At 44.9% G+C, this 26,491-nt stretch overlaps 1 protein-coding gene across 3 annotated transcripts in view; it reads right to left on the bottom strand.

Moving 5' to 3' along the window:
* Positions 1-26,491, bottom strand: part of LOC116463120 (SAM and SH3 domain-containing protein 1) — a 208,575-nt gene that overhangs the window by 79,076 nt on the left and 103,008 nt on the right. For all 3 annotated transcript variants that reach the window (XM_032146081.2, XM_032146083.2, XM_032146080.2), the window contains one exon: positions 1,241-1,281. In XM_032146081.2, coding sequence (XP_032001972.1) covers positions 1,241-1,281 — 41 coding nt within the window. The remainder of the gene's footprint in view (positions 1-1,240; positions 1,282-26,491) is intronic.

A 26,491-nucleotide genomic window follows, 5' to 3' on the forward strand; every position in this document is an offset into this window, starting at 1 on the left:
GCTGGTCTCGAACTGCTGACCTCGTGATCCACTGGCCTCGGCCTCCCACAGTGCTGGGATAACAGATGTGAGCCACCACGTCCGGCCTATTTATTTTCTTTTTAAGAGACATGATCTCTTCGTCCAAGCTGGAGTGCAGTGGTGCAATCACAGCTCACTGTAGCCTCAAACTCTTGGGCTCAAGGGATCCGCCCACCTCAGCCTCCCAAGTAGCTGGGACTACAGGTGCATGGTGCCATGCCCACCTAATTTTTAAATTTTTGGTAGAGAGTGCATCTTGCTATGTTGCCCAGGTCAGTCTCGAACCCCTGGGCTCAAGTAATTCTCCATCCTTGGCCTCCCAAATTGCTGGGATAAGAGAAGTGAGCCACTGCACAGGCTGAGAGTATATTTCTTTGACTATAAGCTATATTCCCTTCTCCCATTTTCATGTTTCTGAAACAGAGATGCAGCCTAATAAATGGTAATAGCTAACATTTATTCAGCTACTATATCCAGGCACTTTGCTATCTAATGGCAAATATCATTTAATACTCAATTATATGACACATCATTGTTCCCACCTAGCAGATGAGAAAACTGAGGCTCGGTGCAAGTGAGCTGCACAAGGTGATAGCTATTGAGTCAGCGGATTCAAAGCCAGGCAGCCAGGTTTGATTGAGTACTTATGTTCCTAATTACTATCAGCCACCCACCCTCTGATCCAAACAGAATAGCTGTTACTAAACCAAGAGTGAATTTTATAATCAAGAATATATAAAACATACAATGCCTTAATTATGCATAATCTTGGATCCAAAAAAATTCCAAATTGAAGGATTTATCCTAAGGACATTATTAGGGACACAGACCCCAGGATATTTACAGCAGCAGTAAATTTTTAAGTCTGCATAATATTCCACCATATTGGATGTGCCATAAGTTAATTAACCAATTCGTTCTTTGCTGGATATTTAGGTTGCTTCTAATTTTTTCTCTATTAACGTAGAAAATATTCAGTCATGGGAAAATGCTCGTAACATATTTAACTTAAAAACTATAAAACAGTATGCAGAATATGATCACAATTATGTTTTTTTGAAATCCCCTAGAAAAAGGAGAATAAGGTTGTACATCAAAATCTTAACAGTGTTTATTTCTGAGTAGAAGGATTATTGTGGGTTTTGTATTTTCACATGTTCGTGTTTTCTATGAAGTATTAAAATAATGACACAGGTAAACCAAGAAAAGTGGTACTGACCTACAGAGCTGTCTTCTGAGTTTGATTTATGAAGAGGGTTCCTAGAAAAAAAAAAACAAATCAGATTACCAGGGAGCCTTGCTTTCATGGGACAACTGAAAATCCCCCTAACTAGTTTGAACCAGCATCAATACTACTTAATACAGCCAGGGAAATTGTTATAGGCTATTTACCACTGGCTTTTTCTACCCGTCTGCTGACTCCCTAGAAATAGACTCGTGTGCCATTTGTCGACATTTATTAAAGACTCACTCGAAGGTGAGACCTGTAATATTAAATGAAGAAGACAGACTTCACTACATGATCGGTGAAGTACCTTTCATTCTGTGAACTATTAATACAAGTGAAGTTACTGCCACTGGGAAGTCTCTTGTGTAAGAGGAAAAGAGAAAGCAAATAATAATGAAAACATAAACTCAGCACCACAAATGCCACTTGGGCCCGCAGATGAGTACAGTGGTCGGCTCTAGGAAAACAAAGGGGGCAGGGAGGCGGGTGAGAGACCCACAACAGGATATTGAGTGTCCTTAATAGAGGGGGCGGCCAGTACGTAGTTCCTCCAGTTGGTTGCTGCCAGTTGGCAAGTGCAATGTCCATCCTGCTGAATCTTCCAATGTTCAAAGAGAAGCCAGAAATCTGCATTTTTTTTTTTTTTGAGACAGAGTCTTGCTCTGTTGCCCAGGCTGGAGTATAGTGGCATGATCTCGGCTCACTGCAACCTCCGCCTCCTGGGTTCAAGCGATTCTCCTGTCTCAGTCTCCCAAGTAGCTAAGATTACAGGTATGCGCCATCACGCCTGGCTAATTTTTGTATTTTTAGTAGAGATGGGGTTTCAACATGTTGGCCAGGCTGGTCTGGAACTCCTGACCTCATGCAATCCTCCTGCCTCGGCCCCCCAAAGTGCTGGGATTACAGGTGTGAGCCACTGTGCCCAGCCAGAAATCTGTATTTTTATACGAGAGCTCTAACATTTTTAAGTGATGGCAAATAAACCAATGTTTTTTAAAACGTGTCCAAATTAATCAATATATGTCTGGGCATCGAATTTGCCCCCCACCCCAACACCTTTGGCTGCCAGTTTGTGAAGGCAGATACAGATTAACCCAAATAATCTGAAAAGTGTACACAGCCCAAAACCAGTTCATTAAGCCTTCCTCCAGAAAAAAACTTAGACAAACAAAATTTAAAGATAGAAAGCAGGAAAACCAAAGAAAGCTAGAATTGGTTGTATCAAAAAGGGAACGAGGTGGGCGAATCACTTGAGGTCAGGAGTTTGAGACCAGACTGGACAACATGGCAAAGCCCCGTCTCTACTAAAAATACAAAAATTAGCTAGGCGTGGTGGCACAGGCCTGTAATCCCAGCTACTCGGGAGGCTGAGGCAGGAGAATTGCTTGAATCTGGGAGGCAGAGGTCGAAGTGAGCCAAGATCGCACCATTGCACTCTAGACTGGGTGACAGAGTGAAACTGTGTCTAAAAAAAAAAAAAAAAAAAAAAAGGGAACAGTAGAGAGTGTGGAGCAAAATCTTTCATTAGGTGTGTCCAAATCCCAGAAGGAAAATACAGTATCCTTGGGCTTGCAGCCAAGGCAAACCAGAAAGAAGGCACCTGCATCAGAACAGACACAGACACTTGGGGGATTTAAACCTGAATCTTCACTACAAGCTCACCACCAGGAAGGAAGATGGAAGAGGTGATTTTTGCATCTGAAGGCTAGGGAAGACAAGAAAGTGGGAGGCCAGGTATGAGTTACACTGAAAAAATTAGAGCAAAGGCTGAGGCAGGAGGAGAGCAGCCTGGGCAACATAGTGAGACACCGTCTCTTTAAAAAAAAAAAAAAAAATTTAAAAAAGTTTTAACTGGGCATGGTGACATGCATCTATAGTTCTAGTTCTAGCTACTCAGGAGGCTGCAGCAGGAGAACTACTTGAGCTCAGGAGTCCAAGGTTGTAGTGAGCTATGATCACACCACTGACCTCCAAACTGGGTGACTGAATGAGACTCTGTCTCATTCAGAGGAAGAAGAATTGAATATCCTAATCACTTACAGTGACTTTCTGCCTACCTTTTGGATAAAAGGACCTTGAGAATCTAAGGTGACCAGAGAGAGGGGAGGGAGGCTTTTTCATGCAGAGCCGCCTTCAATAAGCCACCACCCTTTGGTGTAGCTGCACTGGTGTGGGCTGACCACTGGGTGCCATTTCTGAGTGGTAGGCCCATGCCCTGCAAGCACCACCATTCTCCACATCTGAGTGCAGAGAACTGTTGATGACCAGCATAAAAATCTGAATGCTTTCTATTGTAAACTAAGGGAGAGTCGGAGCTAAGAACAGAATCAGGGGAGAAACCGCTAGAGAGGACAAGAGCTAGTTTTGAATTCTAGTTATTTCCCGTTACTCCTGTGCTGTGAATACAGAACATGTAAGGAAAATCTCACTTATCACCAAATTGTGCCAAAACATGGCTAGGACCTACTCTCCTTCCTCCTGTTCACACAAAAATGAAAATACCTGTATTTACCGGCAAGGCTTTTAGGAGGTAGCCATTTCAAAATTTAAATCATTCAGCCAAAATGTACTGAACAACAGCACAAATAAGGTACATGGATGAACACGAAGAAAGGGGAGCCACAGGTTAGGGACGGAGGGAGACAGGAACAAAAAAGCATAAGAAATGATGAGGGGGGGAGGGGAGGAGAAGAATGAGGAAGAGAAGCAGCAAACGTAACGTGCTCAGGGCCACGGGAGAAGTGGGAGCAAAATAAGAGCGAGCTAGTTGGCTGGGGACTGAGGCAGGAAATCCTTCAGAAAGCAAGAAGGGTTCCTGCTAAGTTTAGATTCTTAATATTTTTTTTAATCTTACTGTGCTGCACTTTGCACTTCAAGTCATGGGACTGTGCAGCTGCCCACCTTACTTCAGCGGGCTGGGGTCTGCAACTGGTTAAACATGTTTTCTGTAAGGGGTCACCAGAGGCACAGGGAGCCCCATATGTATTTTTGTCCTCACCCTAAGGACTAGGGATGTCTTTTTTTTTTTTTTTTTTTTTTTTTTTTAGAGACAGAGTCTCACGCTGTTGCCCAGGCTGGAGTGCACTGGTGCGACCTCAGCTCACTGCAACCTCCACCCCCAGGTTCAAGCGATTCTCCTGCCTCAGCCTCCTGGGACTACAGGCATATGACACTATGCCTGGCTAATTTTTGTATTTTTAGTAGACACGGGGTTTCACCATGTTGGCCAGGATGGACTTGAACTCCTGACCTCAGGTGATTTGCCCGCCTCGGCCTCCCAAAGTGCTGGGATTGCAGGCGTGAGCCACCATGCCCGGCCAGGACTAGAGAAGTCTTGACCTAACTGCTATGGACCAAATATCCCTACCTCAGGATAACACTGATTATGTAATAAGTGAAAACATAAATTGCGAATTTTTACTTTCCCTAAAAGTCATCAAAATACTTCAAAAAGTACACTGCAGAAAAATGTACGCGCCCACTGCTACACCATTATCACAAAGCGTGATTGCATTTTCCTCTCTGAAATGATGACTGACAATATTTTCATTATTTTTAATCTACTGTCTTCAAACTATCACACACTTTGAATAATTTTATCCTCTGGTTTGGACTTGGCCCAGGCATTGCTTGAATTTCCCCAGGATGCCAGCAGATGGCACTGTAGTTTCTTTATTCATCTTGCTGTGGTGAGTGGGATTTTGTTTTTAAAATTTCACAAGTTCACCACCTAGATGCTGGCCAAAGAATAACAAGCCCATGTTTCATAAGCATGAGGCTCCCCAACTTATCAAATTTACAAAGGAGGAAAATGACAACGTATGAATTTGGATGCAGTGACTTTCTCCCTGCAAACAGAAGCTGGCATAGAAGCAGTGCAAAATGCCATCTCCTTTCTCCTTGAGAATGATTATTAAAATTCATCCAGCAGGAGCGAAAATCAATGATATAACCCAAGTCCAAATGTAGATGGCAGCAGGTGGAAGGGGTCATTTACTAATCTCCTGGTGGAAGAAATTAATGCTCAGACATCAGCTCCAAAGAGGCCTCCTGGTAGTAGCACCTCCTTCCTGCAGCCAGAAGCCCCAGGCCTGAGGATGGTGGGCGCTGGAGGTGGATCTACTCTTTGGACTCATCTTTCATTGTCAATGGGTAAAAAGTATGGTAACTTCAGCATGGATTTTGATGACCAAGAAGCAATAATTAATATTCTGCTGCGCTTTAAAAATCCATTTAAACATTTAATTATCATCAAGTATTGGATTTAAAGTCTCAGAACTGAAACTTAGCAAATACTTGTTCATCAATAACTCCTACTATTAAGACCTCAAACCTGCCTAAGTGTCAACATTTTTCCTCAAGATCCCTAAACTGCTTTAGCTGTTCCTGAAGGCAAAATTCACTTAAGAAAATTCCTTCATTAAGGAATTTATCAATCCCATTTAAAAAAATAATAATTTAAGAGACAGTATCCCCAGAACTGAACTAGTTTCTTTCCTCCTACCTCTGTCTTTAACAAATTCTTTGTTAAATTGCTTTGTGTATTCATTTTCACTCATTCTTTCATTCAGTATTTATTTATTCACCTCTCAGTAGGAGTCAGGCATCCTCTGAGGTCCTGAGAACATAGCAATAAACAAGACAGATTCAAGGAGGGCGACTGCAGAGTCAAGGAGTGAGGAGAAGTTGAGGTGATGGGACAGAGAAGGCTTCTCTGAGCAGAAACCTAAATAATGAAATAACATTCACTTCCCCAGATGGGGAAAGCTGGGCAGGGGAACAGCAGGGGAGGGAACAAGAGGTCCCCTTTGGACATGCTAAGTGTGCGGTGCTTATTACACATCCCTGTGGAGACAGTAAAGAAACAGTTCGATATGTGAGTCTAGAGCTGCAGAGAAGAATTTGTAAGTGACTTGCATACTCTAAGCTCTGAGACTGGCTGAACACTACGAAGAGAAACATTATGAAGACTGAGCTCTGGGGCAACCCGATTTTTAGGGGTCAGAAAGAGAAAGTGAGGCCCAGCAATGAGACTTAGGACAAGCAGCCAGTGGGAGAAAGAAAAGCAGGCAGAGTGCTCCTTTACCTTTCTGGTTAGAATATTATTAAACTCCATTTTACAAAAATTACATTGCAGCTGGGTGCGGTGTCTGACACTTGTAATCCCAGCACTTTGAGGCCAAGACGGGCGGATCACCTGAGGTCAGGAGTTTGAGTCCAGCCTGGACAACATGGTGAAACCCCATGTCTATTAAAAATACAATAATTAGCCGGGCGTGGTGGAGAGCACCTATAATTGCAGCTACTCAGGAGGCTGAGGCAGGAGAATCGCTTGAACCCTGGAGGTGGAGGTTGCAGTGAGCTGAGATTGCGCCACTGCACTCCAGCCTGGGTGACAAAGTGAGACTCCATCTTAAAAAAAAAAAAAAAAAAATGTATATTGCAGTCTCACACTCCACACAGTGGAAACTCTAGGTTGCTGTATTTTCTTTTCCAGTGAGTCTACTGCTTTACAGTGGAGATCCTCGTTAAGACCACAGAGTAGGAGGAGGAACACACACAGGTCAACATGAAATTCTTTACATTGTATAGAGTTCCACCTCTCAAATGCAATACTCTCATTATCCCCCATCACAGAATAGGACTATCACTGAGATGGGAGTGATGACATGCCTGAGGCCCAGTCGTGCTGGGCAAGGGCATAACTGGGCTTGGTGGCCACGTCTCTGACTCCTGAGTTCAACACCTCACTCTCTTCCCCAGACTCCTCCTCATTTGTATAACAGAATTCCAAATTGTATACATTCTTTAACAGGATGCCTCTTTTCTATTATTTAAGGGATAGACAGAAAGGGGATACCCTTATATACTGGCCCAGCTCTCGAATAAATTGCTAAAATGATACTGAGAAGAACCTGCAAAAACAGAAAGTTTTCAACACCAAATCTGACCATGGTCTATAGAAGTATCAGAACTAAATATTCCAAGAACACTTTTCAGGAATTGACTATCTGGCTATTGCAAGACCCCCCCATCTGCTTCTAGAAGGAAAGGAGGCCAAATACTATGGCTCAAACTCATTTTTCTTCTTCTGTTTATATACAAATAGTCTAAGCTACATCCAGACAAAGACAACTCTATCTCGTTTCTACATACTGAGTCCAGCACACCAGAAAAGTGCAATGAATGGCCAAGCATAAACAAATTCCTAAAATACACTTCATGTTTTGGCTTTGGTGAGCTGTCCAGAAACTTCATTATAACCAAGAAAAAAAAAAAAAAGAAAAAGAAAAGAAAAGGAAAGGAAAGTGGTTATAACCTAATTTCCAAGAAAGGAACATATGCTATATGTTACTGGAAAACCTGTACTTAAGGGATTTTCAAAGTTCCTTAATCTTGAGTCTCAGGAAATCAACTTCTCCATTAGTTGATTTCCTGCTGAATTTGAAATCTGGGGTTTTGCTGTGTCTGGGTCTTTTCCTGCATCATCCCAGGCCTGCCAAGGCAGTCCCGAAAGCCAGTAGCAGCCTTTTCTCCACCATTTAAAAAAAAAAAGCCTGACACATCTGTGCTACTGAATTGTGCATGTACAGGGGGAGGCAGGGGAAGGTTAAAAGGTTGAAGGGCTTACATTAAGTATGGATAACTCTGTACCTTCGTATTTTGCTCCTTTCATGACAAATCATTTAATGTTAAAGAAGTAATTCCTCAATTTAATATTTCTTTCTATCCTTTGAGTATCGAAGATATTTTTATCATACAAACCTATCTCCTCTGTTTAAGAGAAATAGATATGAAACAAAATTCAATTCATACTATCCACTAGTTGCCATAAAAACTCAAGAGTCACCCTTTCTCCAGCCACAGGGCCAGGACTTGGATGATGCCAGAGAGACACGGATAGCCCAAGCTGTAAGAGGTCACTTCTTACAGATTTGGTGTTGATTTGGTGTAAGATTCACTCTCAGAATCCGGCAGGTGCAGGGAGTGAGTTGCCTCCTTAAATTCCACGCCCTATGCACCTCTCTTGCTTGGCCCCATGATTTAGCTTGTGAATTCACTGGCTGAGACAGAAAAGCAACTCTCTTGCCAAAATCTGGCATATTGTTAGAACTCCAGGAATATTCAGTATCAATGACAACATGGGTAACATTTTGTCAGGCCGGTCAAAACAATCCCCATACAGGTTTTTTCTTTCATTTCACAGTCTATTCCCAGCCTGGACTTGCTGGCTTTTTGTTATAAGGTCCCCTTTACAAATGAACAAGGCAGGTGTCTGCAGTACCAAAACCAAGACAATGGTCTGACCCAGCACACACATTCAGGAGTGAGGCAGAACTAGGGGTAAGTGACAGCGCTGCCACTAATCTAAGCCTTGACTGTCTTTCTAAGTGCAGGTGTGATGATAAAAACAGTACCCCTTAATGGATTGTTAAGAGGATCACATGAGACAGTGAATGTTAAGAGCTTTGCACAGTGTCTGGCACTGGGGAAGCTCCAAGGAAATGTTACTTCTTGTAACTATTCACAGAGCAGTCCCAAACTGACGAACTGTCTTAGTCTTCTCCAGCGGACTCGCTGTTCTCATTCCACCAAGTATTGCCATGACGTATCTCCTATTCTAGATTCTAAGTTTCCAAATCACTAAGGTTCCTCCTTGTAAATTATTTTATCATTAACCTCTCTCAAATAATTGAGATGGACACAAGGATTTCTCTTCTACTTCCTACTTTATAAAAGCAATTTGTATGTTTTTTAGAATTACAAAAAACAACACGCATAATGATTGAGCATGACGTCAAAATCTCTTTATCCAATGGATTTTCAGCATATTATTTCCATTATTCCCATGTTATTATATCCTATTGTCTTCCTTAAGCAGTATTTAGCTTATTGTGTATGGCACATTGTCTACTAAATAATTTTTCACTGATGTTGCATAGCTTTTCAATATAGGCACTTAGATCAAGGGAAATGGCTTGGGTCCATCAATTACCTCAATGATCATTAACTCTCCGAAAGAAATGGCAGGATTTTCAGGTATGAAGTGTGGATGTTGTCTCTAAACAGTAATGCCATCTAAACTTTAATTCTGGTTCAAAGAGGACTTTTTGCCCCATAATCCCAATTCTCACACTTGGAGGTGCTAAAAGGACATTGAAAGATCTAAATTTTCCAACTGTGAGTTGTAGAATTTTCAATTTTTCTACCCCACCCTCTTTGTATATCTTTGATTTACAACTGCCATCAGAATCACTTTAAGTCAGCCTATTCCTTCCATATAAGATGTCTCAAAAGGGCATCTTGCTCAGAAAAATAAGGAGAAAGATACAGCTAATTTAGACATGCAGCGTTAGTTCTAATGACAATCACCTTTATTATCTTTCAATCCCCTGCTAATTGTATTAGACATATGGAAGTTGTAGGTAACTAAACATTATCTTTCCTGCTGCAAATCAAGCCTGCCTCCTTTTGTTCTGTCTGTGGTGGAGATCATGAGCAGCTGAGTGGTACCTCGATGTCTCAAATGCTGTCATAAGGCCACTACCCAGGAAGTGGCACCGCACAATGAATGGCTCAGAACGTGGGTTCAGTAGTCCAAATGCCAGTGTTCAAAGCCAAGCTCTACCCGCTACTGACTACTAACTCTGGGCATGTTACTTAGTCCCACTGATTCCCAGTTTCCTGCTATGCAAAATAGAGACAAAATGTTACCCATCACATAGAATTTTTAGAGTTTTCAGTGAGTTGTGACTTTTACTGTACTTAATACACACCTGCACATGCTAAGCACTAAAAAATTTAAATAAAATAATTAGCAGCCTTTTTTTTCAACCGCTCCACATATGAACCAAGTCATCCTCAGTCCTTCTTCAAATGTGCTTCCATTTCTTAACTTGTAAGGGGCTGGTTCTCTGGCACCTCGGGAATGGCCAACAGGCCTTCCGGGCCGAGGACAGGTCCCACTTCTGTTGACTCTAAAAATCCCTCACAAAGGTGCAGTGAAAGAGATCTGTGTCCTTTCATTCACCAACGGGTGACTTGTGCCGAAAGTTAATGATGTGGGTCACTGGCAGAAACTTAAAGAGTTTCACGTCTGAAAAGCAGCCAAATGCCATCTCTCCACAGGGGAGGCCCGTGGCCTGGTTGTGTCTGGGCCACGGCCTCACTAAGGCCAGGACTATCCAAGTGCAGGAGTGATGTGGGCTCGAAGGAGGGAGAATCAGATCTGGGATGGGATTCAGTCATCCTCTGAGGTTTCCAGAACCCCCTCAGTGGGTCTTCTCTTTTCCATCTGGGGGCCATATTTTTCTTCATTTGTGGCTTCATGGGCACATGTGGCAACATAAGAGTTGAGATAAAATTGCCCATGAATGCCAGCTTTGATACTAACAACACTATTGACAGTAACAGCATCTATTCCAGCACTGTAAAGTTATAAATCCCTTCTCAATTCCTTCAAAGTTAATAACTAATGTTCAGAATATCCCCATGACATATGCTACAGGGTGTGTGTGTGTATAATTTTTTTTTTTTTTGAGACAGGTTCTTGCTCTATCACCCAGGCTAGAGTACAGTGGCACAATCATGGCTCACTGCAGCCTCTACCTCTTGGAGTCAAGCAATCTTCCTGCTTTGGCCTTCCACGTAGCTGGGACTCCAGTCGCATGCCATCATGCCCGACTAATCTTTTGATTTTTTGTTTTTTTGTACAGACATCTCATTATGTAGCCCAGGCTGGTCTTGAACTCCTGGCCTCAAGCAATTCTCCCACCTTGGCCTCCCTAAGTGCTGGGATTACAGGCGTGAGCCCCCATGCCTCAGCCCACATAGTATTTTTTACAATGAGAGGTCATATAAAAAGGAATCAGCAACTGACAAGTTTCATATACAATCAGTGATTTATTGTTTGCTTGGTATAGATAATAAAGCTCTATGCCACTGGATGAGTAAACTGCACACAACATGGCGCATACCTTCCAGGAGTTTACAAAACTCAAGAAGATCTTCCTGTAACATAAAAATAGTCAAGCTAGTTGCCTCCCATGTCAATATCCAGTTCATTTTCTTTCTTATTTACAGAGTCCTGATTTTGTTTGGGGTAGCAGTATACCTTGTTAAAAACTCATTTCCCCAGACTCCCTTGCAGTTAGTTGAGGCCAAGTGTCAGTGTCTGGCAGAGAAGAAATACTAGAACTTCATAGTGAGATGTTTCTAAGAAAGCTACTGTTTCTGTGACAAAAGATTTACTCCATCTACACGCCGTTTGCCCGGTTCTTCCCATTATCCCTCCTGGAACAGGCATCATTTTATCATAAGGAAGAAAGTTCCATACTAAGGATGGTAGAGTAGAAGAGGGAATAATTCCCTAAGCAGCTGCTCAAGCCTTGGAAAGCCCAACTCCAGACTCCCTGCTATATGAGAAGATGTCCCCATTGTCTAAACATTGAAGTCAGGCGTCAGTTACATGCAGGTGAATATAATCGTAACAGTTTGATATCGTTTGGCTCTGTGTCCCCCACAGGGGTGGGACCTGGTGGGAGGTAATTTAATCATGGGGGCGGTTACCCTCATGCTGTTCTCGCGATAGTGACTGAGTTCTCACGAGAGCTGATGGTTTTATGAGGGGCTTCCTCCTTCGCTGGCACACATTCTTCTCTTCTTGTCATCATGTGAAGAAGGACGTGTTTGTTTCCTCTTCTGCCATGATTGCAAGTTTCCTGAGGTCTCCCAAGCCCTGTTGAACTGTGAGTCAATTAAACTTCTTTCCTTTATAAATTACTCAGTCTTGGGTATGTCTTTATCAGTAGCGTGAGGATGGATGAATACACAGTTAGTGGCTAAGAAACGAAAATGACTAACTTCCACAAAGCATCGGTCTGGCTTACCAAAGTAGATTCATATATCTCATCGTATTTCAGGCTCACAGAAACCCTCAAAAAAACTAGCCTTGCTGTACGTATGAAGAGATTCTGGCCTAGAGTCTTTACGTAAGTGACTTCTCCAAGGTCACTCAATTAGTCACTATAAGTCACAGAGCTGGAGATTAAACTCAGCTCTTCCGACACCCAAACCAATGTTTTTCCCACTAAAACTTGAGCTTCATGGAGTCAAGGGGTTCACTAGTCTTACTGATCACAGTATTCACAGTACCTGGTGCAATACTGTGAGCCGAAAGCCAAAACCACATTGTCTCTAATTACCGGTATTGAAAGTGCAATTTAAGTTTGTAATGCTGCCCCTGGAGTCTGCGGCTTCAGGTCAAATTCTGACTTTTGATGATTCTTCAGTAGGCAAACAAATTAAGGTGTAAAAAAAGGGGGGGAGGGGGCCCTGAAATTCTGCTTTTTATTCTGGTTTTGATCTAACCAGTAAAAACAAATGCCTTCATTTTATGGCCTCACTGTGAATTTTAAATTTTACTTAGGTTTTTTTTTTTCCATCTTAAGAATTACTAAATTATTGTCAAAAGCAAAATAAAATAAAACAGGGCTGTAGCACATTATTTTCACCACAAAAGCTAGTTATTATAAAAATGAGCAAAAAGTAATTTCTTATGAGCTTAAGCAGCCTGCTAAAAAGAAAGTGCATTTGTTTACATTATATGATGATGATGATGATGAGGAGACACTCTGGGTCTCACTCTGTTGGCCAGGCTGGAATGAAGTGATGTGATTACAGCTCACTGCAGCCTCAACCTCCCCAGGCTCAGGTGATCCTCCCACCTCCTCAGCCCCCAAATAGCTGGGACTACAGGCGCGCACCACCATGTGCAGCTAATTTTTGTGTTTGTTTTTGTAGAGACAGGATTTTGCCATGTTGCCCAGGCTGGTCTCGAACTCCTGGGCTCAAGCAATCCACCAGCCTCTGCCTCCCAAAGTGCTTGGATTACAGGCGGGAGCCACTGCGCCTGGACTATTTACATTATTAAATGGCTCCCAATTATTTTGTAAATGGGGCAAAATTATTCGTTTGCTCTATTTCCTTTATTAAAATTTCCTGCATATGTGTAATAAATATGGGGTCCAAGAGAGGCTTTTCTGCGGGGAAGTGTGGCTGAGGCTGGCGGGGGTCCCTCTGGAAGGCCCTCTCTGGCTCTCTGTTTGCGTGAGGCAGGCCCAGGTTAAGAGCTGCTGTGAGAATGGGCCGCCACACACTGGGGCGGCGCGTGGAGATGGGGTCACTGATCCCTATAGAGGCGGGCAGGGAGGGCCCCCGGCTTTATTTTTACCAAATGCGCAGGAACCTAGGGGGAAAGCGAGGCAGCAGGGGGCTGGCCCTTACCAGCCTCGGCCTGGGGTGGGGAAGGGAGTGGGGCAGATGGGGAGGAAAGAGGCTCCATTCAAGGACCTCCTCCTTGCGTTTCCATGGCAATGGCTCCGGAAGCAGGTCAGGACTTTCTCAGTGGAAACAAACAGTGGCTCCCATTCACCATCCCCGAGGCCTGCTGGCCACGCAGGCTGTTGTGCAGCCTGGACACAGAGGACCCCGGAGGGATGTGGGGCCTGGGGCTGCCGCTTTTCTTCTGCCAGCTGCCCTGGGGGCAGCAGGGGAGTCCAGAGGAAGCAGCACTGAAGGCCAAGGCTAGAAGCACTGCGGGCATGGAGGGCCCTTTCCTCTCGCTGCCAGAGCACAGTGACCAGCAACCCCTCCAGACCACTGCTGTGGGAGCCGCCCACCTGCCCTACTTCTCCCAACAGGCAGCATGGACACGCGGCAGCCCTGAATCTGTGTCCAGCCAGCAGCAACAACTTCAGCCTTCCCCTGCCCCACTTCTAATTCATTCACAGACGTGGCTGATGGAAAATTTTTATATGTTATAAATACCGCGAAAATGGAAACTCAAGTTTTCCTGTCTCCTCAGATCTCATTTTTAAATTCCCAAGCATCTCTGTCACTTCCATGCGCCCTCCACACCTGGACTCACTCCAAGTGGACCCTGTCCTCTCATTCTTGATCACTCTGCTCGCTGATCTCACCCTGCCCTCAGATTACTTCATGTCCTTCCCCTTCTGATGCTGTGAGCACACCAGCACCTGCTGCAAATGACTCAGGCACCGGGAAGCTTTCCAAGGTCACCGTGATGATGAAATGACCTCTACTGACATCAGCTGAACAGCCCCCAACTCAACCTGTGTTTACGATGCGGAGTAGAAGCCAAGAGCTTAAAGCTGACAAGACACTGATCTGGGTGGCAATGAATAAAGCCAAGCTGGCTGCTTAAGAGTCTCCTGGGAAACTTCTTAGAAGCCTCCAGGGTTCCACATCTGGAGATTGAATGCATTAGGTCTGGGCAAGGCCAGAGGATCTGTCTCTCCAACAAACTCTCCAGGTAACTGTGATGTGCAGATATGCTTGGAACAACTGGCTTAGCCTGGCAGAGGCCAGAGATCACAGTGCTCATCTTCATTCTCCATTCCCTCCTTGTATCCAACACCTCCAAAATAAAATTAGCAATACTGCAAGTGAGATGTTCAGAAAATAATACAGAGTAATACGATAAAACAAGTGGCCAATACTTTTCAGGCATTATCCTGACTTGTAAGGTTTTATTTGGGCAAAGCTTTTAGATGAGAGGTTGGGGACTGCGTTGTCTCGACCACCAAACATTCCTGACGTGAAGGAGACACTCCCTAAAGATTCGACAAAGTAATGAATCAGCTGGTGGATAAAAGAATTTAGAAAGTAGAAGCAGAATAAAGAAAGGCTTGACAAGGCCTTTAGACCTTCCAGATCTCTCCCTCCCCTACGGTTCTCCCTGCCTCCTGGGATGCACACAGCCCACCTCCTCACCCTGACAGTGACCCGTCTAAAATACAAAGCCCATCACCAGGAAATACCTGAGCTGGCTCTGAAGGCCTTCCACCAGCCAGGCCTGGGGCTCCACCACCCCTTCCCACAAGATGCTGTGCTCCCATGGTTTTGCACACCCTTTCTTCCACCAGGAACTTCCTTCCTCTCTGCTTTTGCCTAAGAGAACCCCCAGTCAGCCCTCAGGTGCTCACTCCGATGGGAATCTGTGCAGATTTTGAGCCTTGACAATTTAGGACAGCCGGATTACATTTCTCAGAATTCTCTTTCCTGCATAGCTCCAGAAACACAAGAGAGATTTTACAGGAAATGCAGAAAGTAGCTGTTTTCTTTCCATGCTTCACGGTCAGTGTGGGCACGGGGCCCTGCTATAGCTGTTATTGTTGGTCCTCTGGGTCAGGGGGTGGCATGGGGCAGCAGCTGGGCCCACAGCGCTCACATTCCTGCTGGGTCTCCTCCTCAGCTCCTCAGTCCTGGGCCTGTGATGTGTGGAGCTCCTGAGGAAGGATGTCAACAACTCCTGCAGGCCCTCTGCACCCGCGAAGCTGAAGCCTCGCTTGGAGACGGTAACTGATGGCATGGGTGTCAGCCGGCCCTGGCAGGGTGGACTTTGTCCTTGCTCTCTTCGCTTTGCAGACATTGTTTTTGTTGAACTGCCTGCCCTGCTGACTTCAGGCTGTACCACCTGACATAGAAGGAACAGCCTCACCTGGCCTGTGCAGCCAGCACCGGCTGTGATGCATGAGGTCAAAAGCACATAACAAAGTCCTTATTCTATCTGAACATTCTACTTCTCAAATAGAACCCTGACTGATGCCAAAATACAAGATCCGCAGCACCATGTCTATCCCCCAAGCGGGGTTCCCCATCCCTCCTTCTGCAGTTCCCCTGTCCTGATGGTTTTTAAGAGGACAGCTACCCTTCCTATCTTACTCATCTTTCCAGGGCTTACTGCTGGATAAATGCTTATTAAATTAAACTTCCTGAGCTGCCTGGCCCATCACTAGTCTCTCCGAGCACACCAGTCTTTGATTATACCTGTAGGTGGGTGGATGAGAAGAAGTCTGGCCCTTGCAGATAAACAGAGCTGGATTCAGAATCCAGCTCTGCCTTACCCAAGGTCTGTGATCTTGCTAAGTCACTGACCTTTCTAAACCTTGGTTCCCTTAACTGCATTATAGATTTGGTAGGAGAATTAATAAGATATGCAGAGAGCACTCACTAAGCTGTAGGTGCGAGTCTCCTCATCTGCCTGCAAGTATAGGAATGATATTTATTTACTGATAGCCTCCCACCATCACCCTATCCTTGGCTTAATATTCTGTTTCTTCTTATGCAGAAGAGAGAATAAACAGCAGCCACCTCCGTACATTAAACAATTCCTGGCAGCAGCACCTGTCCCCAGCCATCCCAGTAAGAACACACACAGCCTGCCACCGGCAAAGGACACAGGGCAGACGTGTGGACCCAAGCTGTGTCCGGGTCGGCTGGTGGCTCACTTGCCAGACAGAGGGAAGGGCAACAGAGGTTCCAGTTGGGAACAGCTGAGGAGGAGGATTCTGGACCAGCTGCTCCTACCCCAAGCTAATGCATTCTGGAATGCTGAGCCCTTCAAATATGCTGTGCAATGGTGCACGCGTGCACACACACGTGTGGACACAGTTATGCCTACACAAACGCATACTTCAGCGCATTGCTACCGCACAGGCTCTATGAAAATAGCTGTTATTTCCTAGCGGCCCCCATTGCAGGCATCACAAAAGAAACTAAAGGTCACGTGGGAAGGGCATATTTTAGGGGACCATGGCCACTGATAAGCTCTGTGTGTATGGCACCGTCTAATGAGCCTGAGAAGAGACACCACAGACTCACTGCCCTCACCAGGGGCAGCACTGCACATTACAGAGGGGGTGAGGGAGGGAACAGCAGAACGTGAGCACCTATCGCGTGCCAGGCAGTGTGCTGGGCATTTCACAGCACCACCCTTGAAAAGAGCTGTTTTTGTGCATGCTTTATTGAATAGAAACCTGAGGCGTAAAGAATTCGAATAACTTGTTCCCAGTCCCACAACTAGCGGAGCTTAAACTCACGCTCAGATTCTGTCCAGCTCCAGAGCCTACGCCAGCTACAACATAGTGGGATATGCAGAGTCCAAGCTAAATTGACCGGTGCAGGGCATGCTTTAGACTGGAGCAGAAAACGAAAGATGGCCTGAGCTAGAAGGACCCCGGAGACCACCTGACTCACACTCCTCACCATGCCCACGAGGGAGCTGAAGCCCAGAGGATGAAGTGGCAGAGAGGACAAGTCACAGATGGACGTGCCTCCTGGCCAGTGACCTGGCCCTCATGCCCTCAGCCTCTACTGATTAAGGCAGAAGAGGACCTAATACCATAACAACACCTGGCTCTTGGGCCAGTCCATTTATTTTTCTGAAACCTAAGTTTGCCGTTTTGCCTATGCTTCCCACCCTAGTGCGCCTGAAAAAACAAATAATGGTGGCTCCAGTTGCCTTTGGTTATCTTAGGGATGCTCTAACAGCCCATGGGGACTGGGAAGATGCCGGGCACAGAGCGAGGGCACATCCACCTCCGTGGGGCAGAAGCGCCCTGTGATCCACTCTGAAGGGCATGCCTCTGCGTGACGTCCTCACTCCCATACACACAGGCCCCAGGCGCAGGGTGCGCACACATGCTCCCCAGGGGAAAACATGGGTGTCCCCACCCTACACCACAGCCCCGCCACAAACAGGATGTGGAGACAGGATGCATTCATGTCAGCACCAGGGAACATGGCTTGACCTGGATTTCCTAGCAAACTCACAGACCTCACCAGCCCTTTTCACTGAATCTGGTCTACTTCCAAAAGAGGACTGATAATTCCACAGCATGATTTTCTAAATCACAATATTATGTATGAGTTTCTTGATATTGTACCTTCATCTGAAGGTATTATGTAGTCTGTTGTTTCTTTCTTCCTTCCTTTCTTTTTTCTTTTAAGAGACAGGGTCTTGCTGTGTTGCCCAGGCCAGTCTCGAACTCCTGAGCTCAAGCAATCTTCCTGCATCAGCCTCCTGAGTAGCTAGGACTATAGGTGCATGTCACCGTGCCCAGCAGTTGTTTCTATTTTAGAAGAAGAAAATCTAGGGAGACTTGAACCAGACTATGAAACAGAATCTGGTAAGAAAAGGGGGGCAACCCTTAGAAAAAGATTTGGCAATTTATGGAAGCTACTATGTTAAAATGTTTATTTACAGGTGTCTTTATAACATTAATATTTACAAGCAGAAAGCACTTTTTATTCACGCCATCAGTCTGGGGAGACACTGACACACGTTGGGTAACAAGTAAGCCCAAGGTAGCTTCTCTGAAATTCTAGTTCTGGGAACAATCCATTTGTAGCCCTATTTCAAATAACTAGGAGCATTCAATGAATTCAATGCAAGTATTAAATGAGCACTTGCTCTGTGCAAACCATTATTCTGGACACTGAAGAAAATCAGAAGAGTGAGCTCTCAGCCTCAGGGCTCATGACTATGTTGGTTCTTCTGGGATTAGGGAAGTATACAAGTGGCTCAAGCCACAGGCAAAGGCATGAACGTGGGCCAGACAAGACAGATAACAGACAAGATTATCAAGCACTTACTATGCTCTTGACGGCTTACTAAGTGAGGTAAGCACTATAATGATCATCTTCATTTTATAATTGTGGAAACTATAGATAGAAAGGTCAAGTGACTTGCCCAAGAGTTGCAGAGCTGGTAAGAAAGACAACCTGGATTTGAACCCAGAGAGTCTGGCATCAGGCAGGGCATCTTAATTCCAAGGCTATAATGACACTCAGAATGGATTGAGATGTTTGTCTCTAGCTCCGGAAATTAAAGCAAGCTAATGAGTCTCAAATATAATATATACCTCAATGAGTTTATACAAAAAAAAAAGATAACATATAATAAGAGATTCACACGTACCCAGTACATAGACATCACCCGAGAAGCCATGTTATGATGATGTTGACAACAATGATGATATGATACGTGTTAAAGTACATTAAGGGACATCCGATCCATGGAAAATGCTACTAGAGTCCAAGGAGAGGAGAGGATACAGACAGTGAAGAGACTGAGAAAGCACACAAGGAGAAGCAGTCCTTCAAACAGGACTTGAAGGAAGGGAATGCTTCCCAAGCATGAAATTCAGACAGCCAAGGGGGCATTTGGGTAATCATAATATCCAGGTGGGCTGGAGTTGGGATTATATGGAGGGATGAGGTTATTGCCGGGGAGACTGAGCAATAAAGAAGGGCCAGGGATGTATGTAGGGGGCACTGATTACCAAGGTGAAAACCTAGACAGGTTCTAATTTATAGATGTCACTGGGGAGAGCTGAGCATCCCCTCAATGAGATGTGACCTGAGTGTATTTTAGGGAGATAAATCCAAAAGCAATTTCTTGAAAGCTCTTTAGTTCATGAAAAGAGCATTAAGGGTCTCACTTGGAACAATAAAGATTAAAAACAAACAGAGAGTGCTATAGTTTGGGTATGGTCTTTCTGTCCCCACTGAAACTCATGATGTAATTTGATTTCCAGTGTGGTGATGTTGGGAGGTGGGGCCTAACAGGAGGTGTTGGGTCACATGAGCAGATCCCTCATGAATGCCCTGCTGCCATGCTTGTGATAGTGAGTGAGTTCTCCCTCTCGAGGGCATGGATTAATTCCCATGGAAATGGATCAGTTCCTGAGAGAGTGGGCTGTTATAAAGCGAGGTTACTCTCGTTTGGTCCTGACTCTTCCCATGTGTTCACTTCCCCTTTGGCCTTTTTCATCATGTTATGACCCCACAGGAAGGCCCTCCCCGGAAGCCAGGGCCATGCTCTTGAACTTCCCAGGCTGCAGAACCCTGAGCTAAATAAACATTTTTTCTTTAGAAATTAGCCAGTCTTGGGCCGGGCACGGTGGCTCACACCTGTAATCCCGGCACTTTGGGAGGCCGAGGCAGGTGGATCACCTGAGGTCAGGAGTTCAAGACCAGGCTGACCAACATGGAGAAACCCCGTCTCTGCTAAAAATACAAAATTAGCCAGACAGGGTGGCACATGCCTGTAATCCCAGCTACTCGGGAGGCTGAGGCAGGAGAATCACTTAAACTCAGTGGGTGGAGGTTGCAGTGAGCCGAGATCGCACCATTGCACTCCAGCCTGGGCAACAAGAGCGAAACTCCATCTCAGAAAAAAAAAAAAAGAAATTAGCCAGTCTTGGCCAGGCATGGTGGCTCACACCTGTAATCCTAGCACTTTGGGGGCTGAGGCAGGTGGATCACTTGAGATCAGGAGTTCATAAGAAGCCTGGCCAACATGGTGAAACCCTGTCTCTACTAAAAATACAAAAATTAGTTGGGCGTGGTGGCACATGCCTGTAGTCCCAGCTACTCGAGAGGCTGAGGCAGGAGAATCACTTGAACCCAGAAGGCGGAGGTTGCAGTGAGCCAAGATTGCACCACTGCCCTCCAGCCTGGGTGAGACTCTGTCTCCAAAAAAAAAAAAAAAAGAAGAAGAAAGAAATGAAATTAGCCAGTCTCGGGTATTCTATTATAGCAACACGAAATGGACTAAAACAGAGGGAAACAATGGAAAAATTATAGAAGTTGAAAAACAGGATTTGGCAATTGACAATCAGGCATCAAGGAAAAAAAGCAGGACATCACGATGAAAAAGCCTGGGTAAAGGGCAGAAAAGTTTCTCAAGGATAGAGAGAGGGAAGTGTGGACAAAGAGCAGGTAGTTCGAGAAGGGTCAAGAGGAAGTGGTGAATTATGTTATATGAATGGGCAGTTTGGGTGGCTGAGATATTAGTGAGCAGGCATTTTTCAGCAAGAGGCTGTAATAGGCAGGCCACCAGATTGCAAAGGTCAGAGCTAGAGAGTTAAATCTACAATGAGTACTTAAGAGCTCAAAGCCATGGGCACAGGTAAGAGCCTTGGGAGAGCTCACAGGCTGGGTAAAAAGCCTGGGGGACACTCAAAGTAAGGGGTGGGCAGAGCTGCACAGAGTGCACATAAAGGAGAAGAAACTCGAAACTTGGTGGCAAAGCCGCAGCCACCAAGGGAGATGAGAGAAGTGTGACCCGAGGAAAAGTCAGCAGGACCCAATGCAACAGGGACTCATGTGGGGAGAGGCCTCTGGTTAGGTTCCTATGAAGCCATTGACCTCCGAAATAACATTTCATCAGGGAATGAAGACAGGAGCCAGGCTTCATGGGAAAAGTTTAGCAATTAGGGAAAGAGAGAAAAAGAAACATAGTCTGGAAGAATGGCAAGAAGATTTTTCTAGAGTAAAGAAGACCTAAGCATGTTTGTGCATGCTCACTCACTCAATCGATTTATTCAACATTACGGAATATCTTCTGTGTGCCAGGAGAGAAGCAAAAGATCTAGGGCTCAAGGAGTTCAGGGTGGAAGGTGACAACACACACATACACACACACGCACGCACTCCACCGCAACAGGAGCAGGTGAGTCCAGGGGGTATAGAGGGCAAGTAGCAGGCCACTTCACCTCAAGTCTGTGGATTAGGGGAGAATTCTGGGAGGGGCCAACCCCAGAGCTGAGGTTTTAAGATTGAATGGAGCTTGCCCAGGGAAAGGTCGGGGGGCGGGCGGTGGGGGGTAATGGTGAGAGTGGGAGACAGAGTATCCCGCTGAAGGAGCAGCATGTCCGAGGCTCAGCATGCCCTGGGCGAATAGGGCCTGTCTGAGAAACTGCAGCAGCTTTTGCTCTGCCTAGAGAGCACATAGCAAGGGTTAAGGTGGCCAGGTAGGTGGACGGCAGACCACAGAGGAAGAGGAGGAGGAGGAGGAGGGGGAGGAGGAGGAGGAGGGGGAGGAGGAGGAGGAGGGGGAGGAAGAAGAAGAGGAAGAAGAGGAGGAGTAGGAGGAGGAAAAGGAGGAGGAAGAGGAGGAGGAGGAAGGGGAGGAGGAGGACGACAAGATCAGATCAGTGGTGCAAGCAATCCAGAGAGCAGCAGATGATCCACAGCAGGGAGTTGGAGGGACTGCAACAGGCATGTGTGTGCTGGGGCTTCTTCCCTGCAGTCAGAGGAAAGAGGGTGAAGATAAAGATCTTTGAGAGGGAGAAAAGGAAAGCTGACATAATCAAAAGAGTAATCAGCTTGCCAGATAAAACATACCTGAGAGCGAAGCATTGTCCAAAGAGAGTAAGTGTCTGCAGAGAACATTTATAAACTATATTCGATCCTCTTTATTTAACCACAGAACACTGCTCTATTGGCCTTCTATCCTTTTATTTACCTTCCTTTTCCATCATGCCATATATTTTTGGACTTTTTCACCACAAAATAGTTCAAGTGTAGCCACAGATAATGAAAAAAAGTGAAAAGAAATCAGTGAATGTTCAACTCCAGTGGAAGACTTAGTAGAAAAGAAGTTATAAATATTGGCTTAGGTGAAGTTTTGAGATTTATTTTGGACCTTCCTGCCTCTACAGATAAATAACTGGGACCTAGCTTATATCTGGATGAGGGTAGAATTTGCTCCTATTTTCAAGGGAGCCCTGAAGTGTAGGTTTTAACTGCTGCTATTTATTTGATGCTAAAAAACACGATTTGCCACTAGCCTCTGTATTTGCATAAGCAATGCATTCTAAGGACTTTGGAATTATAGCTCTGTGGTTAGGGTTATGGGTTCTTAACTGGGATCAAATCTGTGTACTGCTCCTCAGTAAGTGTGTGGCCCTGGACAACTTACCTCTGTCCTTTAGTTTTGCATTTGTAAATGGGAATCATACCATTTGTCATCTCCTACGGTTTTTGAATTAAGTGAGTCAATGTTAAGTGCTTAGCTCAGTTCCTGGCACATAATAAGAACTCAATAAACATCACCTATTATTACCTGCTTATACCTCTTCAATTTTTAGTCTATATAAACCACCCCATGAAAATTTCCTCCATAAACATTATTACAAAATAGCCAGGTGGCCATCCCTACAGTTGGCTTCCTTGAATGTAATGAGACTAAAGAATATTGACACACAGCTTATTTGTCAGACATCTAGGTAATTTTCAGATTCCTTTGTTTACATGCATACAAATAAAAGTTTAACTTTTCATAGAAAACACTGCTAGTCTCCTACGCAATGTCTATTCCCCCTCTTTCCTTAAGAAAAGAACCCTGGCCGGGCGCGGTGGCTCACGCCTGTCATCCCAGCACTTTGGGAGGCTGAGGCGGGCGGATCATGAGATCAGGAGATCAAGGCCATCCTGGCTAACACGGTGAAACCCCATCTCTACTAAAAATACAAAAAATTAGCTGGGCGTGGTGGCGGGCACCTGTAGTCCCAGCTACTCGAGAGGCTGAGGCAGGAGAATAGCGTGAACCCGGGAGGCGGAGCTTGCAGTGAGCTGAGATTGCGCCACTGCACTCCAGGCTGGGCGACAGACCAAGACTCTGTCTCAAAAAACAAACAAACAAAAAAAGAAGCCTATGTTGTTCAGGATAGCAAAGTGCTCTGTTAAAAATTCTCACTTCTCCAAACTCCCTCATAGCTATGGTGGTCAAGTGACCCAATTCTGGGTCCCCTTTCTTTGCTTTATTTTTCTCCATACCATGACTTTAAACATGTAATTTTTGTTCTAGTATATCCCCCTGCCTTCAAACGTAAGCTGCACGTAAGCTCGTGACAGCTCTGTCCATCACTATATCCTGGGCCCCCTGAAGGGAGCCTTCCACAACAGGTAGCTCGTCAGCAAACAGCTGCTGCATGAGGAAATGAGCAGCACACACTGGAATGTGGTGGACAGGGTTTCTAGGAAAGCTCTGCAAAGCACAAGGTTCAGTCTTGGGACCTATTGCCTTCTTCCCTCCCTTCGCCCTGCTTTTTCTTCCCACCTAGAAGATGCAGCAGCCACTTTGAGGCTATGACGGGAAAGAAAAAGAAAGAAGAAAAAAGAAAGCAGTCCGCCCATTTGGGTTTCTGAAGGCCAACTTGAGTCATGGAGCCAGCCCTGGACCCATTCATGGAACTCGGATGTGTCTAAGGAATCACTATTTGTCAGGTTTTCTGCGACTCGTAGCTAAACTCATTTGTTGTAGTTATAAAGCTATTTCCCAGCCCTCTCAAGAAAAGCCTTACTCTCTAAATATTCTTGAAAGTGTCTGATAATAGAAAATTAGTTAATTCCACCTGTTCAGCCAGTTGACACAAATCCGAGATTGAGCAATAAAGCAGGTATGTCAGAGGCATTTGAACCAGAGCGTCTCCACCTTGAACTGGGGCTGGGTAAAATAAAGCTGAGACCTGCTGGGCTGCATTCCCAGAAGGCTAGGCATTCTTAGTGACAGGATGAGATAGGAGGTTGGCAGGACTGCTATCACAAGACACAGGTCAAAGATCCTGCCGATAAAACAGGATGCAGTAAAGAAGGTGGCCAAAACCCACCAAATCCAAGATGGCGACGAAAGTGACCTCTGGTCATCCTCACTGCTCATTATATGTGAATTATAATGCGATAGCATGCGAAAGACACTCCTACCAGCACCATGACAGTTTACAGGTGCCGTGGCAACATCTGGAAGTTACCCTATGTAGTCCAAAAAGGGAGGGACCCTCAGTTCTGGGAACTGCCTGCCCCTTCCGCAGAAAACTCATAAATAATTCACCCCCTGTTTAGCATATAATCAAAAATCAGCTGTAAGTCTATTCAGTCACGCAGCCCATACCGCTGCTCTGCCTGTGGAGTAGCCATTCTTTGGTTTCTTTACTTCTCTAATGAACTTGCTTTCAGTTTACTCTGTGGACTTGCCCTGAGTTCTTTCTTGCATGAGGTCCAAGAACCCTCTCTCGGGGTCCAGATCAGGACCCCTTTCCAGTAACAGATAGTCTCACCAATAAGCAATGTAGATAGACATAAACAGAAGAGGCTCAAATGAAAGCTCCCTTGGCCTTCTTTATTCAACTTCCAGTGAAAGCATATGGAGAGACCAGACAGTGTAAGAAAATAAGGATGAATGGGGACCCCACCAAACTCATGACGGGGTAGGGAGGGTCTGTTCTTTCTTTCCACCCACCTACTTACCTATCGCCTACCTATCAACCTACCTCTTGTATATGCAGGTCAAGCACATCTAGAGGCCAGCAGCCCCACTTGGCAGGGGCATCTACAACAGACGCTGAGATGCCAGGTATGTCGGAAATCTCACTGCTTGTCTCTCTCCCTCCCCCTCTTCTGGTCAGAGCTAACTCGTGTGACTTGAGACTTTAAACCCTGTTAAATGCTAAATACTACTGACAGAAGTGATGTCATTTTTTAGAAACAGACATTTGAAGCATAATTAAGGCCAGATACCTCCCTTGGAATAGGTTTTAGCTGGGCGAGGAGGACGGAGGTGTGCACAGGAGGTCCCTGAGACAAGCTGGGAGACTGGATCTGCGAGGCAGGAGTCGCGGGAGCAGTGCCCAGCTTCCATGCTGCCTCCTTCTCCGCATTTCTGCTTCTAAGGGTGGGCCCTGGCAGGTCTTGCCCACGTGTGTTTTCTAAGTTCTCTTGTTTTTGGAATAAAAAGCAGGGAAAACTTCTGCCCATAGAACACCACTCTGACACAGAATGATATTTCGGTTGGCACAGACTTTTGCAGACACCAACCAGACACAGCCAACTGGTTCGCCAGGTCACCCTTTGAGGCTCCTGTACTCAACGGCAAGGCTCCCAGCAAGCATTTTGATGTAAGGAACTAGTGAGATTGTCTATTTGCATCTTCAAATACAATTAATAATTATTCTATAGAGACAATGTATCAAACCTATTCAAATTATAATCTGACTTAGGATTTTCAGAGTGATACATCTTTAAAAGCAAATGAAATTTAAACACAAAACCTCTTGGGAGATTTTATACAAAATAATCATCAACGCAAGAATAAGTATCACCCTTTTGCAACCATCACAGCAACACTGATTCAGGCAAGAATCATGGAAAGAATCTAAAACCAATAGGTAAAAGTTTGATGAGAAACATGATAGTTTCACGGTCTCAGATGATCACCTCACAATATACATATATATATACATATATATATTCACTACAAAGAAGAAATTGTAACTTCTCAGAGAAAACCTGGCAGATACCACCTTAAGTGAATGACCAAAATTAATATCACTAATAATGAAACAAACGGACATCACAGCCCCCCGATGTAATGCACTGTAGAGCAAAAAAAAAAACAAAAACAAACCCTAAACAACAAATACTTCATCAAACAACTAGCTTACACTCTGAAAAATGTCATTATTGGAAAGATAAAGGAAGGCTAAGAAATCCTTTCAGATTAAATGTGACAAAAGACGTGATACCAACATGCCATGAGTGATTTTTTTTTTTTTTCCTAAAAAGTGCTGGATTGGAAAAGCAGTGCTATAAGAG

The sequence above is a fragment of the Hylobates moloch genome, unplaced genomic scaffold (assembly GCF_009828535.3).
Source record: "Hylobates moloch isolate HMO894 unplaced genomic scaffold, HMol_V3 SCAFFOLD_26, whole genome shotgun sequence".
NCBI lineage: Eukaryota > Metazoa > Chordata > Mammalia > Primates > Hylobatidae > Hylobates > Hylobates moloch.